The sequence below is a fragment of the Ciconia boyciana genome, chromosome 14 (assembly GCF_034638445.1).
Source record: "Ciconia boyciana chromosome 14, ASM3463844v1, whole genome shotgun sequence".
NCBI classification, from domain to species: domain Eukaryota; kingdom Metazoa; phylum Chordata; class Aves; order Ciconiiformes; family Ciconiidae; genus Ciconia; species Ciconia boyciana.
Window position 1 is genome coordinate 17,583,108 of NC_132947.1, and position 16,237 is coordinate 17,599,344.

Consider the following 16,237-nt stretch of genomic DNA (forward strand, 5'->3'; position numbering starts at 1 on the left):
CACACATTCCCAGAAACATGGCTAGCCACAGCACATGTTTCAGTAAGTTATTTCAAATTCAGATCATGCCTTCAAAACCTGATTTTGACATTTAAGTGATCAGCAAAAGCTACATGATTTCATTGAACCATGAAACACATGCCTGGATCTGCCATCAGTGGCAGAAGTTTCTCCAGACTTCACAAGCCGGGCTCTAGCAGAATGATGCAGCCTTTTGCCTTAAAAATTCCAAGAGTTTTACAGGAATCTTGTTTTGAGAACAAAATTAGGAAGGGCGATTTGTTAGGACATGGGAATAAACTTGTTTTTCTCCTACTGGGGAAAGTGAGAGGGGAAGAGATGGAACCACAAATGCATCTGAAGGCCTCCCCATGCCTATGCATTTTCTTGGTATGGATTGTTCAAATACGTCAAAAGCTCTTTCCTTTGCATTAATGCTAAAGCAGCACTCCCTCACACAGTAAACAGGCAGCTTCTACACCAAGCTTGCTGCTGCTGCCCACGAGTATGACAGCAGCTTTCAGGAGCACGTCACAGGCGCAGCACTGACGTGTTGTTCCCTTCCAGAGCAATCCTCCCAAACCTACCTGAAACTCAACTGCTAGCCCACTGCTACATGGGCAAGAGACATTTCCACCTGAAAATTGTCTAGAAATTACTATTTTTCCTCTATGCAGTTTGCACTGTACAGCTGACAGCACTTGTCCTAATTCACCTGGTCTTAGGAACTGTTCAGGGAAGCTACACCTTCAGGTCTCTGCACTCTGCATCCTGCCTTCACACTTGTCTCGCAGCGCAGAAGTCTCATACACACACTTCCAGATGCTACCGTGCTGCGCTGTTCTGGTTAGAGCAGCTTCCTACCTGCAACACTCAAGTCTTGTGTGAAATGAATCGGCAGAGGGATGAGCCAGTTGCCCCTCTGTCACAGACGCTGCCAAGTGCTCAGCAGCAGCCCTGGGAGACTATTTGTCGAAATAGGAACAAAAATTCTGGTAGGTCCTAATATATGTAATGTATTAGGATTTGGGAATAAAATGTATGAGCTCCTCGCTAAAGCAATATCCAACATAAACCAATACATAACAGTTTACCTATTATTTATATGAGACAGATCTGGAAAACAATAATTTCCATACTTTAGGAACAGTTACAATCTATATTCCTGTCACACTACAGTACCTGCATTTCTATGTGAAGAAACTATGTGAAGAAAAAAAGTCCAAAATTATTTTATTGAATAATCATTAATTGAAACAAAGACTTTACTAAGACTTAACCAACAAAAACCTATTTATTTATTCCAAACACCAAGATACAGAAGTTTTCAAGTTTTGCAAATATTGCTCCAAAGCAAAATTCTATATACAGCGCCCTCGGTTCTAATAGTGCATAAACAAAGACAAATATACTTATGTATCTACAGTGCAATGTTTGCTCATTTCATCAAGGCTCCACGTTGCATTCACTTACCAGTGATTTAAAGAAATAAAAAAAGTGACCTGCCAGACCGAACAGTTGGTCCAGAACTAAGAAATAACAATGTGGAAACTTGCAATAACAGGGACAACAATGAATCCAGGCAGAGCACAATAAAGAATCTTTCCTGAACATGAGAAATGCTACTCTATTTTAAATAAATACTTTCAGTCTTTATCTGCAAGGGCTTTCCTAGCTCTACTAAAGGAAAACAACTCTCCAGTATTTGCTGTTTGATTCACCCATCAGAACCGCCTTTTCTTCCAAATCTTACATACTGCCCTGAGCAAAAATAAACTGGCAAAGTAAAAACATACAATGAACACACCAAAAGCAGTTGCTTGGGAAGAAGTTCCACTCTGGAGTGAAAAGTCTGCTCAGGAATTTAACTGCTTTCAGGCCCTCAAACTGTAAGCACAGCTGACTTGTTAACAACACAGCTACGTTCTTCTTGAGAGACGGCCAGTCGGAGTGCTTGCTTTACAGGTTTCAACCAGGGAACACCTTTCTGGTCGAGCTCACCTGAAAAAACCCCAAAACCTTCACGTTGTCTGGGGTGCTCCTTCTGACGCTGTTCTGGTTGTCTGGTTACTGCCGCCTGTTCTAGAGCTACACAGTATACATGAATTCAGGTGTCACTAACAGGAATGAGACAAGGTATAAGCATTGGTCTCATCTTCAGAGAGCAAAGTGATTCTTAAATATCATGTAAGCTTTACTCCAATTGTGTTACAGAACAATAAGTTTATTTTTCTGCTGTACATATGTTGTATTTACTATATACCAACTAGTACTATAAAACTGTGAGACAAATTATTCCCTGAAATGAATCTTGGCACAGAAGCCTTAGTTACTACCTAGAGTAGCTTAATTATTTTGTTTTCTGAAGGAAATAAAATATTCACTGTGTAGATACTGTTAACTCCTACAGTAATATTGGATATTTCAAGTTTAAATTATTCTTTGCAGTATACAAATATTACAGATTCCTATCCAAAATTAGTAATTTGTACAGTTATGGGCCTTTCAATTACAACTGTGCTTAAATTTTACCCTTTGGTGGTACTAATCACACACAATAAAATCAAGGTAACAAATCCAGCTTTTTAAGGACACCCCCTCACTGCAAAACCAGCTTACCATTTTCCACAGTGAACTTAACTCAGCAACGTTTGGGAAGGAAAACTAAAGTCACAGCCATTATTTATGGAGCTATGATCTGCAGCTGAAAGACTTTTAACGTCTCAAATACTTACAATACACCAACGTTTCAAAAGGTACTGTATAATGTGACTTGAACATAAGCAGCATTTTCACCTTGCTCTCACAAAGTAATACAAACCAGAAAATTAAAACTTAAGGTATAAAAAGGGACTTTGTGAACATACACCATTTAAGATAATAACCCAACTCACTGTCTGCGAGGACAGTACCTCATGCATAGATCTTGAGGCTTTATTTACACAAATATAAAATAAACTGATTCCCAAAACCACACATTCATAGATTAAGTCTTTACAATGAACACGTTCAGAGTATTGAAAAAAGTCTACACTTCAAAATATAACCGGAATGGCAATTATTAACAAATGGGTAGAAAACTACATAACGTCCTTTACAGACCTTGTTGAAGTTTGGAACTCTGAGCACATCTCCAGTCTTTTCACAGCGGTATTTCATACTGCCGCAACAAGGGTGTCCCGCTAGCACTGCTTCAGGAGGCACAGTATGGCCATACTTAAGAGCTCAAGAACGCACACAAATGCAACGTTCATGGGTTTCCTCAGTACCAAGTCATGTGATAGTGACAGGATAAATATGGAAAACAATCATTTATTCTGAAAATAAGTGCAATCCACCTGTGACCTTCTGCTACATTATTTAACGTAATAGAAGTTGGGTTTAGGCCACTGTTACTTGCAAACCTCCACTTAACAGTTTATAGTTAAGAGCTGGACATTCATACTTACTAAGTCTGAAAACTGTTATAACATTTCCTAATGATTAAATACTGTGTGCTATTATGCAAAAACCAGAAGGAATAAAACATGACACAAGTCACTTAAACTATGCAAAGTTATTTACAACCTCTGTCAACTAAACATTTTTGGCTCTTAGAACTCTGTTCTTCAGTGGCACAATTTTTAGTCAATTTAATTGTGAAAAAGTCTACCGTTTCAATGAACAACTTGTAAGGACTGAAAATTTAAGTATAATTTATCAACCAACACCCAACCTCTAAAGACAACAGTATGACCTCTTCCATATCGTTTTAATTGCCTAATAAACCCAAAATGACGATGAGATAAAATAACCTTTTTGCTGTTCTTTGAACAGCACTTCTTCACAAATCCCTGAAGTCAATCTGCATCACATGCAACCAGCATGCTCATTTCATTTAAATATACAGAGCTGTGCACATCAGATGCTCCAACTTCGCACTCAGTAACAGTCTCCAACATTTTCTAGTCTCACGTTGAGCAGCAAAGTGCAATCTGTTGCACTTTGCCTAGGTCCGTTATAAGCTGCTTTATACAATGTTTGAGTTGTGGAAGTCGAGCTAGCGGTTCTGGTGGTTCCAGCTCTCCTGTATAATCCAGCCAACTCTCCAAAACTGCAAAGAAAAACAAAACTGTCACTACTGCAGTTCTCAGCAAAACAGACAACCTTAAGTCACAAACCAGGGATTCTTTAAATTCTTCTGTGCATCTTGAGAGAGCGGTGGGCAATATTTTTAACACGTGGTATTTGAGAAATCAGAAAACCAGGCTCCTCACACCAATCTTTGCAGAAAAAAAAGCAGATGTTCCTAGAAGAAAGCAGGGAAGGAAAACACTCAGGACTAGATATTGTGAGAACTGGTGCTAAACTTCCTCTGATCTGTATCAATCCCAGAGCAAGGACACTGCGGTACAGGAAGTTTATACCATCAGAATACCTTTAAGATTAGCATTAGATGCAACTACACAGTATTTTCAATGAAGATCCTAAAAGGATAGGATTATGCTAATGAAAGAAGTTTGTCGTCAATACAGAATACAATTGGCCAAGACAGAAAGAACTGGGTAACAGAAAATGGGGATGAAATCCAAAAGCACAAACAGCAGACTACTGCACGAAGAAAAATTAATTCCTGCTCTAAAGCTTCTCAGCAGGAAACAAGAACCAGACATACTACTGACCAAAGACAACTCAGGTGACAGTGTAATACGACCATGAGAAAGGTGGTCACATTGAACTACAATGAGTTCAGGGGACAGGGCAGTATTGTGGAAGAAGACTGAAACCTTGAAGACAGAATACATCTACCAAGAGAAGCAGCAATATCAGCAGATACTGCCCTTAGGTTAAGGGCTGAAGAACTGTCTGAACTATCTGAAGAACTAGTGGGCATTACCCAACTATTGACACATCCAGCCTTGAAATAAGAAAATTCCTGACCAGAGTAGCAATGCTCTGAGCAGCCCTCCAGCTCAGCAGTAGATAAAAAAACCTGATATAATTTATGAAATAGGCATTATGATTACAGGCCTGACTGATCTTCATTACCTCAAATATTCCTTTAGTTGTTCAACTTTTCAGTACCTCACCAAACTACAAAAGAGAGGACTCTTACTTTGGCAAAGGTTAGATTCCCAATACCCTTGCAAGAAAAGCTGGTGCTGTAACCACTATACAACCAATGGTCAGACTTAAAGTTGCTAAGAAAAAGAACTATCCTTGATCGTTTAATGTAACACATAAAGGGTTTAGAAGTTTTCCATTACTAGGAAAACAAATTTCAAGAGACATTTAAGTAAAGAATTTGGAAGAGACAGGAAAAGATAAGAGCCTTGTGCACCAAAGAGGCCACCTAGAATAGGCTGAAACAGACAGCAAGCCCCTGAAGAACAAAAGGGAAGTTCAGATACACAGAAGCGCTATGGAAAATGACAAAAACCTGAAAGCAAAAAGACATGGAAGATATCCCAACTACCTCATCTGGTGCAAGTATTTAGAGGTGATCTAACTGGAACTTTTCCTATAAAATTCTGCTCAGTTTTAATTTGATCTTTGTTTTAAAATGCACCCCCCCAACATCAGCAGCATGTCTATTTTCTATTAGTAAATGCAGTAAATCTGACAAAGTAACACTCACCTCTTCTTACCTCTGCAGAAGTAAAATTGAAATTAACATGTTTTGAACAGGTAGTTCAGTTAAATACAGTTATTTTTTTAAACAGAAAAATGTTACCTACCATCTAGCTCCTTCTCAATGAAATCCATTCTGTGTATGACTTCATCTTGCAGAGATTCCACATGAGCTAAAAGATTAAGCTGCCACTGCAGCTGCGAGTTCACAACTCCTTCTTTGTCTTTTTCCAGCAATTTCATTTCAATAGCTTCCTCTGGAGCGACTTTCTTAGAGACAGACTCTCTTACCTAGCAGAAATACATACACTGAATATTCATTACAGTGAAATAGAATTGGTAAGCCAGACTGTCTGGGTCCTTACAGTTACCCAAGATAATTGCTCAACTAATCTTAGGCTAGTGGAGGATAAAGACACACAGAGTAAAACTGAAGTTAACATCATACACAAATATTAAGGCAATTTGGGCAAGAGGATCGAAATACAGACATGCTTTTATAGGTATTTTGCTAAGACCTACTCTTTGCACTTCACAAGCATCTGATTTTCAAAAGATAACATATATACACGTAGCTAGCTCCCTGCCAACTTCCAGCTGGAAGATACTGCACTTAATCTGTGCATCCTAGGGAACATATTAAAGCCATTTTTAACATGACAGGAATCAACTAAAGAGCAAATGAGTTTGCAGTGAGAAGGGATTTTTTCTGAAGGAATCTAATCTCAATTCTACTAAAACTCTCATCGAAGCACCTAGAGAAAAAAACATTACCACCACTTATAAGACTTGACTACACTGTCAGTGTTGAGTCTACTCCCCTACTTTTTTTTTCATCACTCAGCTGAAATATGACAGGATTTAGAAAAAGGCTCCCAAAAGATTGAAGAACTGAAATACATGCCTTTCTGGGAAACACAAAGCAATCTCAATTGATTTGATAGAGAAGTCAGAAAGAACATAAATTACAGCTTACACATGCATGAAATAAAACCTAAACAACCTTTTAGTCTAAAAAATGGGAGGTCAGGATTTCCCAGAGGCTTTCTAACATTTGTCAGCCTGTATTTCATATGACTTGGCACTAACTAATCAAAGCAAAATTTTTGCATTGGGGTGTAGAAAGAAAGGCCTCTGATAGACCTTATAAAAGCTGAAAACGAGAACCAAGAGTTGAAAAGATAAAACTAGAGTTCTCCAGTAGGAAGAAGACACAGGACTGTTCAATGGGATCATTCTTAAAAATCAGTTCAGGCTACTTTTTTTTTCCCCACCATGAAATGCTGCCTGAAGAAGCTGGAATCAATTTAGCTAATGTAACTATTAAAAGAAACATGGGAACAAGATGCAAATAACTAAAAGCTGGAACACCAGTGTATTTGGTAGTATCATACATGCTTGCCCTGTTCTCTATCCCGTTTATTTTTACCTTTAACACACAAAGGTAAGAAGCAATGAACTGCCAGTGGACCATAATGCATGTTCCACAGACTGTGCAGATGATCTAAGGTCCTCTTCAACCTAGATTTTTTTAAATTATTATTATTATTTTGAAATGGAGAAGCTGGTCATGCCTATCATTTTAATTCGTATTGGCAACTTAAATTTAACAGTATAGGAAAAAACTAAACACAAATAAATAAACTAAATACTACTAAAAAGGGTTGAGTTTTGCACTTTGCCAGGCAAACACATCCTCCATGCAGAGAGGGTTATTTTAATACAAATACCTTAGAGTAATTGTGTTTGGATTCATTTTCCATCTTGCATATTTCTCGGTCCAGATTCCAGCCAAATCTCTCTGACAGAGCATCATCCCCATTTTCCCTTATTCTATTTACTCCATCATCCATGGCTGAACCTCTTGTTTCCACAACCAATCTCTGCTCTATCGCAGGGTAGTAGGCCCGAGGCTTCTGGTAACAGTGTTCACTTGTAATGTAAGATTCCTCCACAGAAGGAATGGTTGAGGGTTTCTCAACTGTCCCATTCCAAGTTCTATAACTTGCCACCTCCTCTTTGCAACAGTTTTCCTCAATGTGAATGATGTGTTTTGTATGAAGTTTTTCATCCACTGTAATGTGCTTCCATGGATGGCACCAAAGCTTTAGGTCAGGATGTTCTTTATTTCTGTTCAAACATAAAAAAAACACCCACCAAATTTAAACTTCACGGTGACTGAGCAAACTATCCTATGACATAAAGAAATTAAGTAAGAACAGTTGAACTACTATATTCTTTAGTCATCGTAATCAGTAAAAAATACCCAAATATTCTGAAATAATGTAATTTTACTGACCTCAATTGCCTATCTTCCTACAATGTTCTGTTAGGTTCACTATTTTCATCTCTATAACATGGTATATAAGCCAAGTGTTGGCATTAAGAAAAAAAATTGAAGAACAGGTTTCAAATAGATACATACAACTTTTCACCAATGTTGCCCTTGAAGGAGCATTTTGCTTCAATATTTGCAATTTATTAACAGCATAAACTCATTTTCACTGGGATATTTTTAGTATTTTAAACAAGTAAGTCAAGTACACTGAAGCTAAACTAAGATTTTAACAATTTTAAACACCAGTAAAACAAAAAGACCCCCTCAAACCACTCAATATCAAACTTTAGCCTGTAGTTCCCCAAAAACTTTAAAATTCAATCCACTGATCTTTTATAACCCTCTAATAACAACAACAACTGGGGACTTGGGGTGGTGGTGTAGAACTTCTTTATTATTTCTGTTAAATCCCAAGATGCTGAGCAAACTCTACAGCCTGGTACACCAACATGCCATAGTCCCCCCACCTGCTTCTTATAAAAATTCTTATTTTAATTGTTTTCAAATTGACTAATGCATTATTTATTCCAGCAGCAGGGACAACTACAGGTGTCAGATTCTTACACAGATGTAACAAACAAACGAAAATTTCAAGTGAGCATTGTGACTGGTACTGTTCTTCCACATGTCTGTCAGGCATTAAAACAGCAGTAAAAAGGAGAGCAAAGCAGAACCAATCTGCTTATCTTCAAAGGGCAGGCAGGCAGCTTATCTGCTACAGGCTGCAAGAATGCAGCAGAAGCAAATCCTGACCCTAAAGCACCTGCATTCAGCTGCACAGAAAGGAGGGGGTCTGCCCCAAAACCCCATTCTGTGCTTCCTTGCAAACAAAGGCAGATGAAATTACTCCATTAAGCTGATCCAGCTTTTCCAGCTGTTAGCCAAACCACTCAACAAAACATGACCATTTTACTTCCAAAGTAACTGCTTTCTAATCCGTTCTACAGCAGCTAATGTTTCTTCAGTGTCTATCAGAGGAAACTACAGTCAGTGCAACGGCCAAGGACTTGCTCAGACCGCTTTATACAAGCGCCTCTGCCTCCAGGGACTGCATGTCTATGATGTCCTTGGTGAGCAATCCTGAAGGCACGCCTAGAAAAGTGAAAGCCAAGTGTTCATTTACCAAAGCTTTCTATTCCAGCTCCACTTACATTCTACACCTAAAGGCACTACTTTGCTCAGCAAAGAGCAAGGGATAACTTTACAGAAGACAGAAAATTGAAAGATGATGCACCAGCTACATAAGGATGAAAATTTGAATGCTTAATAATTGAGCAACCTTTTAACTATTGCCTTCTGAAGGCTGGCTCTCCCTCCCATTGACACCGAAGCTGTCAATGCCACCTCTGATCCTTTGTCACCTCCGTGAAAACTGAGCAACACTCTCCTAATAACTTCAGGCAGCTGTGAAATCATCTCCTCTCCCCTAGATGGTAGATATGCATCAACAATATAATAATTCTTCTAATTCAGCAATTTTTAAAATCCCTTCTGATTTATGTAATGATAAAGAAAACAGGGGCTATAGCTTTTAACAAGATGGTCCTAACAGGACCACACCTCATCTTTAATTAAACCAGGTCATCACACCAACTTCAGGATGGGAGAGAAAAGGAACAAAGTCTGTAACAAGCATCACATACTTGCCCAGTGCTCCACACCTTAGTGCTATGCAAATCTCAGTTTACTCTACAATTGGAAAGCCACAATCTGAAGTCTTGCTATTTAAGAAAGGCCTAAGGAGTGGTCTTACAATATTTGTGTTCCACCATCTCCAAAGAGAAAGAGATTACTTACAGGTCTGACTAAAGGATACCATAATGGAAAAGCAGAACCCTATGTTAAAATTACTACTCTTGCTTTAAGCATTATTCCATTGTTTAAGCATTTCAGGTACTGCCAGTGGCCCTACTGCATCACCACAGATTAAATTTAAGGGAAAAATTTCTCAAGAACACTGGAAACACTAAAAGCTTTGCTTTCCAAATAGCTGCTGCTGTGCAATTTATCAATTTATAAATATGGAATTAAATCAATTTAAAACTGCTGGATTTGAGTTAGAAAAAGATTTTTTCAGTCATCAGAACCCAGGGATGACTTTAAAACAGGAATGGATGCAGAAAACCTGATTTCTACAGTGATTACAGAATATGTTATTTTTTCATATGTATCTGTAATAATCTTTGCGTAGAAATGAATTGCTACAGGTTGCTGAAGGTGCAACTGCTCTCCCACTACAACAGAGCAACACATTACACCAAACAAAAAGATCTGATTTCTGCTGGAAAAGTTATGATTTAAAATTACTGGAATGGAGAAGGCAAGTGTTATAAGAATGCTGCCATAGGTTATATGCCTATCCTCTTCTTGCTACTTAGATCTATTTGTTGTTATTGGTTTTCTCCCTCTTTCCTTCATACTTTCCCAACCCCTCTATACACATAGTCAATTTACACTCCTCAACACACTTAAATAGTTTGTAAACAGCCAAGTCCTTTTCCAAGATAATGTTAGCAATTCAAACTATGTAGTTATATATCCACAAAGAAGCACAAAAATAAGTCTGAATTTCTGGTTATTTTTCTACTATTTGAAATCTAATTCATGTTGAGAACATGCCAACTGATACTTAAATACTGCTTACTGTAATATGCTCATCTTCAGCTGCAGTCCATGCAGTACTTCTATCACTCTCTGTACATCGCCAAGAAGTTGGTGAGTGGCTACTATCTTCTTGGCATTCTGGTGGGAATAATTTTCTTCCAAAAATGCTAAGCCATGCATGTGACCATTACTTAACCACTCCTTCTCATACCAGTACTTTAAGCTGGACCTCTGACCTAAAGCAACAGTAATGAGTGTGTTAAAATGAAGCATTAACTATGGCATGTTAACATTACTGGTAGTAATTCCTATTATCTCAAAGTCTTGCAACAGCTTGTTTTTCTTATCAACAGTACCAATAAAGATCCTATAATAGCAGACAAAGCCCTGAAGTCATGAAGAACTTGTAAAGTGGGAAGTGAGATGATAACCTCAGTCAAAAACCTCTGCCCCACTGTAAAAGCATTCAGACCCCAAATTCCATCAAGGGACATCCACAACAGGTAATTGCGGCTGATGCACAGAGGAAAGTGTATTTTTAGCAGGGTATCACACTGTCTAGTAACCATGGTTATAACTAAAGCTACAGTTTGAATACAGCTCTCTGCAGACAAAAATGCAGCAAAAGGCAGTAAGCTTCCCTTCTCCAGTGGTCTTGTTTTAAGCATCATGCATGTATTAGTACAGTCATTCAAAAGTAAATTTTAAAGGCATCAATGATGAGGTTCTGATGAAGAAGTTACCTAAGTCAGGCTATTAATAATGCTAATTCTAGCTTAAGAGGTTGGACTATCAACAGCAGCTGAAATGAAATTATGTTAAATGTGATAAATGCATCAGTAAAAGTAACTTAAGCCAAGCAAAATGGTATTAGCAGGAAAGAGGGGAACTTCAGTTGCTTGCTAAATTGCAAAAACACAAACAAAAAAGTCCAAGCCAAAAACCCAACAAAAGCCCACACACACCCTTACAGGGTTGTTACAACAGGTTGTTGTAATGGATTGTTACAACAGATGTTCTCAGAAGCTCAGCACCCTGAGAAACACCACATCATTCACTGGCCTATATACAGCCCAGTCAGCGAACCTACAAAACGAGAGACAATATTGGAGCACAGACTCAGATATTCACAAAATGTCTCCAATATAAGCAGGTTAATACTGACTAGAAGTTTCAGCAGTTAAGGAGAAGCTAAAAAAAAAAGTTACTAGGCAGCAGAGTAAGAACAAGGGATTGCACTACATGCATATTAAGTAGCATTGCTGCCCATGCTATTAACTTTGGCACAATGAAGCAAAACAACTCTTTGGAAGCTGTACTGAGAAATGAGCAGAACTTGGTCACAGGTATTTATATGGTTTTGGATGGTAGTTATAAAACAGCAGCAAAATGGTTTCTATATCATGCCCTATATGAACATCCATGGACATAAAGGACACTTTCAAACTTAAATTCAATACTAATGCTTTGTCTCAGTAAAGGAGTAAAAGCAAACGAGTGCGCTTGTAAGCACACTCAGCCACTAGGCTGTACAGAACAATACTCCATGTTTTGAGGCAAGACCTCCAAAAACTCTCAAACAGAAACCCACACAGGGAAGAATGAATTTTCAAGGCTATAACAGCTCAACTTTTCAGGCAGATAGGCTGTATCAAGCAAGAGATCTAGGTATGGCCAGAACCACTTTGGAGACATTCCTAACATACCTGTATTAACCCTTACGCATTTATTTTTGTGTTAGAGAAGCTACCATCTGTGAGAAAATGAAGTTCAGTCCACAAGAATAAAATCGTGAATTTTAGAACTCCATGGTCATCTTAACACTGAGATTATCCAACAGAAGCCCATCCATGGCATTGTTTCCTTACTGGTGTACTCAGAGACAAAAAGTGCTCTCTTTCTAGGTGTATAAGCTTAAGAGAAGACACAAGATGATATCCCACAATGTATGCTCTCTATGGCTTGAATGATTCTGTCACATCATAAGCATCCTGATCATCTTTAAGCAAGTGTAAATGTTAACAAGTCTCTTAAAAATCCTACTTGACTCAAAAAAACCCCCAACTGTCTACAATGACAGTTGGTACAGTTTTTAGGCATAATTACATTAAACTTGCTTTTATTTCCAATAACATGAATGGTGCTGTTACAAGTCCCAGCACTAAACTGGGGAAAGCTCCTAAATAAGAGTTTGCTGAATGGCCATGCCCAGTTTTAAAAGCAACTTCTTTGCAGATTCATAAAGCCTATTTATCCCATTTCAAGCCGACAGCAGATCCACTGAAACTGAGAAGCCGCTTTTGCAGTCAAAAAGTTGGATAAGTTTTTCTTTTCCAAGACAGAGGTAAAAATTAAGCCCTAATAATAATAATAATAATAAATTAAATTTCAGGATCTTCAAATCAATAGTTAATAAAAGTGATTAAACTAATGAAGCAAAGTGTTAGTTGTAATCAGCTTTTACCAAAAAGCATTATAAAGTTCTGAAACTTCTGATAAAGTTTCTCACTAAGTACAAATAGTTCAAGTGTGATAGCACAACTTCAGTTTGCATGTGCACTTTAGTTAAGACTAACTCAAATTGACACAAATCAAAGCAAAATATCTTGAAAATAGAGCGTTAAAATCCTGGACACAAGATACTGTAAAAAAAAAACTTAAACAAATGTTAAACTATTTTACTACTTAGATAACTGAATGTAAGCACAGCATGTCTTCCTTGCTATGAGTACAAACAACATTAGTATACGAACTACACAAATCAGTGAGTTAAGCTACCAAAGACTTGGTAGTTTTAAACAGCCAAAAAAAGCAGAGATCACAATGCAAATACGTATATAAACCAAAAAGGTCTTGTGATTAGGCAAACAGAGATCCCATTTTCTCATAATTTATGAACATGGACTCAAGCCCAAACCTCATCTGTTTCACATTCAGCGAGGCTTTATAATTCATAGAGTAGGAAGTCAGAAGAGATCCACGATAAGTGTAATTTTACCTGCTGCATAAGATGGACTAAGACATTTTAAAATACATAGTTAGGAGTAGAGAACGTATTGCTTAATCAGCTCTGACTACATTGCCCCAGACAATTTATATTTTTATTTATATATATGGACTGCAAGTGCTTTTCCATAACAAGCACTAGCACATCACGGCTGTTGAGAACCAGCAAGCCTCTTGCTGACTTATTTTAAAGAATGCATAAGCCTGGTCTTGTTGGAGGAAAGCTGCAGTCATATCCTGTAAGAGGTGCCCATGGGGAGGGAGTCTTCGCTTGTTTCCCGAGTGCTTCTAAAATAATTTTCCATAGCCAGACAGTACAATCCTTATTACGGACATATATGTGACACATGGTCATCACAGTTAAAACATTCATTTCCATTCCTGTCCAGCTGTAATTCCACAATATTGACTCATGTACATTCACACAAATTAAACTTTCTGTATCTATAACTGAACTCAATTACCTATAATGACAGACACAGCTAGGGGAGCAAAAAAAAATTTTAATCTTTGCAATATATATATATATATATATAAAAACTAATAAAGTTACTACATATATAAGAAGGCTCTGTAACCTTAAATTTCTGTACCTGGAGGATCTTGACAAATATAGCAGGTATATTTCTCAGGTACATTATCTTCCAGTAAACCCATACAGACTCCATGCTGCCAGCATAGACACTCTTCACACTGTTTAAAGTCAAGAAGTGCACATCAACAGAAATGAAGCCTAAGAGGAGCTCAATAAATTACCTCAATTAAGAGGCATCATCTACATATTTTAAGACAAAAAGGTGTATTAATACCCACACCCCTCTTCCAGCTACAAGCAAATACATTAAAGAATCAGACTACAATAAAATTTGAACCCTTCCCCACACACTTTTCACATGGATTTCTGGAGAATGACAACAATTACAAGTGGAAGCAGAGATCCCGAAAGGTGCAAAAATGTTCCCTTTGGAGATGAAAATCTTTCACAAGATGCATGCACACATAATCAGGACAGAAAACAGTATGCAATCAAGCTTTCTTTAGCAAAATATATCAAGTTTTCTGAATTAAAAAGTTCCCCCCTCAAACAGTAAATCATATTCAATTATAAAATCTTATGTCACATAGGACTAGCCAATATTATGCTTTAGATACTTGTATCTAACATTTTCTCTATTTCACAGGTAGCTCTACAAAAGTCTATAAAACTAAAAGTACAGATGCAGTTGTACTAGCTTTAAAACTTCTGACATCCTTCTAAGTGTGAGCAATCATATTAGCAAAGACTGAATATAACCTGGCCCTACTTTTTTAGCATGGTTATGCTATTTAAAATGCAACCACTGTACTTAAAGTCATACAGGTTTAGAGCAGGAAAAACTATATCCACATGTTCTGTTTCAGACATTCCCCCCCCCCCGGCCCCCCCTTTAACAAGCAGACAAAACTTCAACTATAGCCTAAAGACAACTGAAACATGGGACAAAACCTCACATAAGAATATTAAGTCAATTTTGATTTGAAACTGTGGTGTCAGCTCAGAATTACTATTTTGACAAGCAGTGAGACACAAGATCATAACCTTCATTTCTTGGAGCACAAGCCAAAAGCTTAATGCAGAGATCTCATCCATACTGGCAAAGGTTTTCAAAATGAGCTAAAACAAACACAAGCAGCAACCGCAAGTAATCTTAGATGCTGCTCTTCACTGACCTACAAAGATGCTGACTTGATAAACATCTCATCTGTGCTGAACACCACTTATACCACTTTTATTAATGCTGCTCTTATCTGCTGCCTTTCCTCAAGCTAGGAGAGACAGAAAGGGACCATCAGTTTTTGAATACATCATTGTATTAAATTAGTGGTCTAAGTGTGGAGGAAATAGAAGCACTGGGAATGGAGAACGTAGAAGGTTAGAGAGAAATGGGTTTCTGAAAGATGGGACTAACAATGTTTTGCCTTACAAAATGGGTAAACAGTCCTAAAGCAATAAGGAGATGTTTTCAAAAAAAGGCTGAGAGACCATCCTCCTTTCACAAAGATGATTGGTAGAGCCAGAAAAAGGGGTCCTAAAAGGAAGAAAACAGATTAAGAAAAATAGACTGTGTGCTAAAGAATACAAAGGGAGCTCCTAGACCTAGTTACACTTGCATCTTGTAAATCATGCCATATGGCACAGAGCTACACTTGGTGATTTTTCCAGGCAAGTTTGCCTAGAACTCTAATGAAGCATCCCAACTTTTTTTATTTTACTCAACTGATATTTAAATATCCACCTCATCAGGGCACAGGTCCTTCCTTTTATCCACATGTTCTACTTCACAGCTTGGCTGGCCAGGCTACAGGCTTATTGCTGTGGACACATGCTACACAGAAGCTACCCCCTGCCCAGGCAGTAGTAGGGAGATTCAAAGCAAGCCAAATAAGAGATTTTGAAGAGGAAAAACATGCAGAGTTGTGCAACAATATTTAAATCGAAGTTCAAATGCGAAAGAAACAACCGAACCCAATGGGCATGTATTTGAAGCAGCTTTTCATCTACCAGAACAAAAATATCCCAAGTCCATTTACAACCATCAGCTCCAAGGTCACCAAATCCAGCCCCAAAATTCTCTACATCACACACAAATTCACCAACATTTAGGTATAAAAACCAAAAGGAAGGGACAATTACATTTC

General features: G+C 37.9%; 1 protein-coding gene across 10 annotated transcripts in view; it reads right to left on the bottom strand.

The window, feature by feature from the left end:
* Positions 1 to 1,261: 1,261 nt before the first annotated feature.
* The window catches only part of PHF20 (PHD finger protein 20), a 75,441-nt gene continuing 60,465 nt past the window's right edge, over positions 1,262 to 16,237 (bottom strand). For 6 of the 10 annotated variants that reach the window (XM_072878774.1, XM_072878775.1, XM_072878781.1 and 3 more), the window contains 5 exons: positions 14,152 to 14,251; positions 10,593 to 10,788; positions 7,341 to 7,740; positions 5,718 to 5,901; positions 1,263 to 4,093 (listed from right to left, as the gene is read on the bottom strand). In XM_072878774.1, the coding sequence (XP_072734875.1) occupies positions 3,951 to 4,093; positions 5,718 to 5,901; positions 7,341 to 7,740; positions 10,593 to 10,788; positions 14,152 to 14,251 (1,023 nt within the window). In that variant the 3' untranslated portion in view covers positions 1,263 to 3,950. Of the gene's footprint in view, positions 4,094 to 4,125; positions 4,289 to 5,717; positions 5,920 to 7,340; positions 7,741 to 10,592; positions 10,789 to 14,151; positions 14,252 to 16,237 lie in introns of those variants that run through there. The other 4 variants (XM_072878779.1, XM_072878778.1, XM_072878777.1 and 1 more) reach the window with 3 other exon arrangements.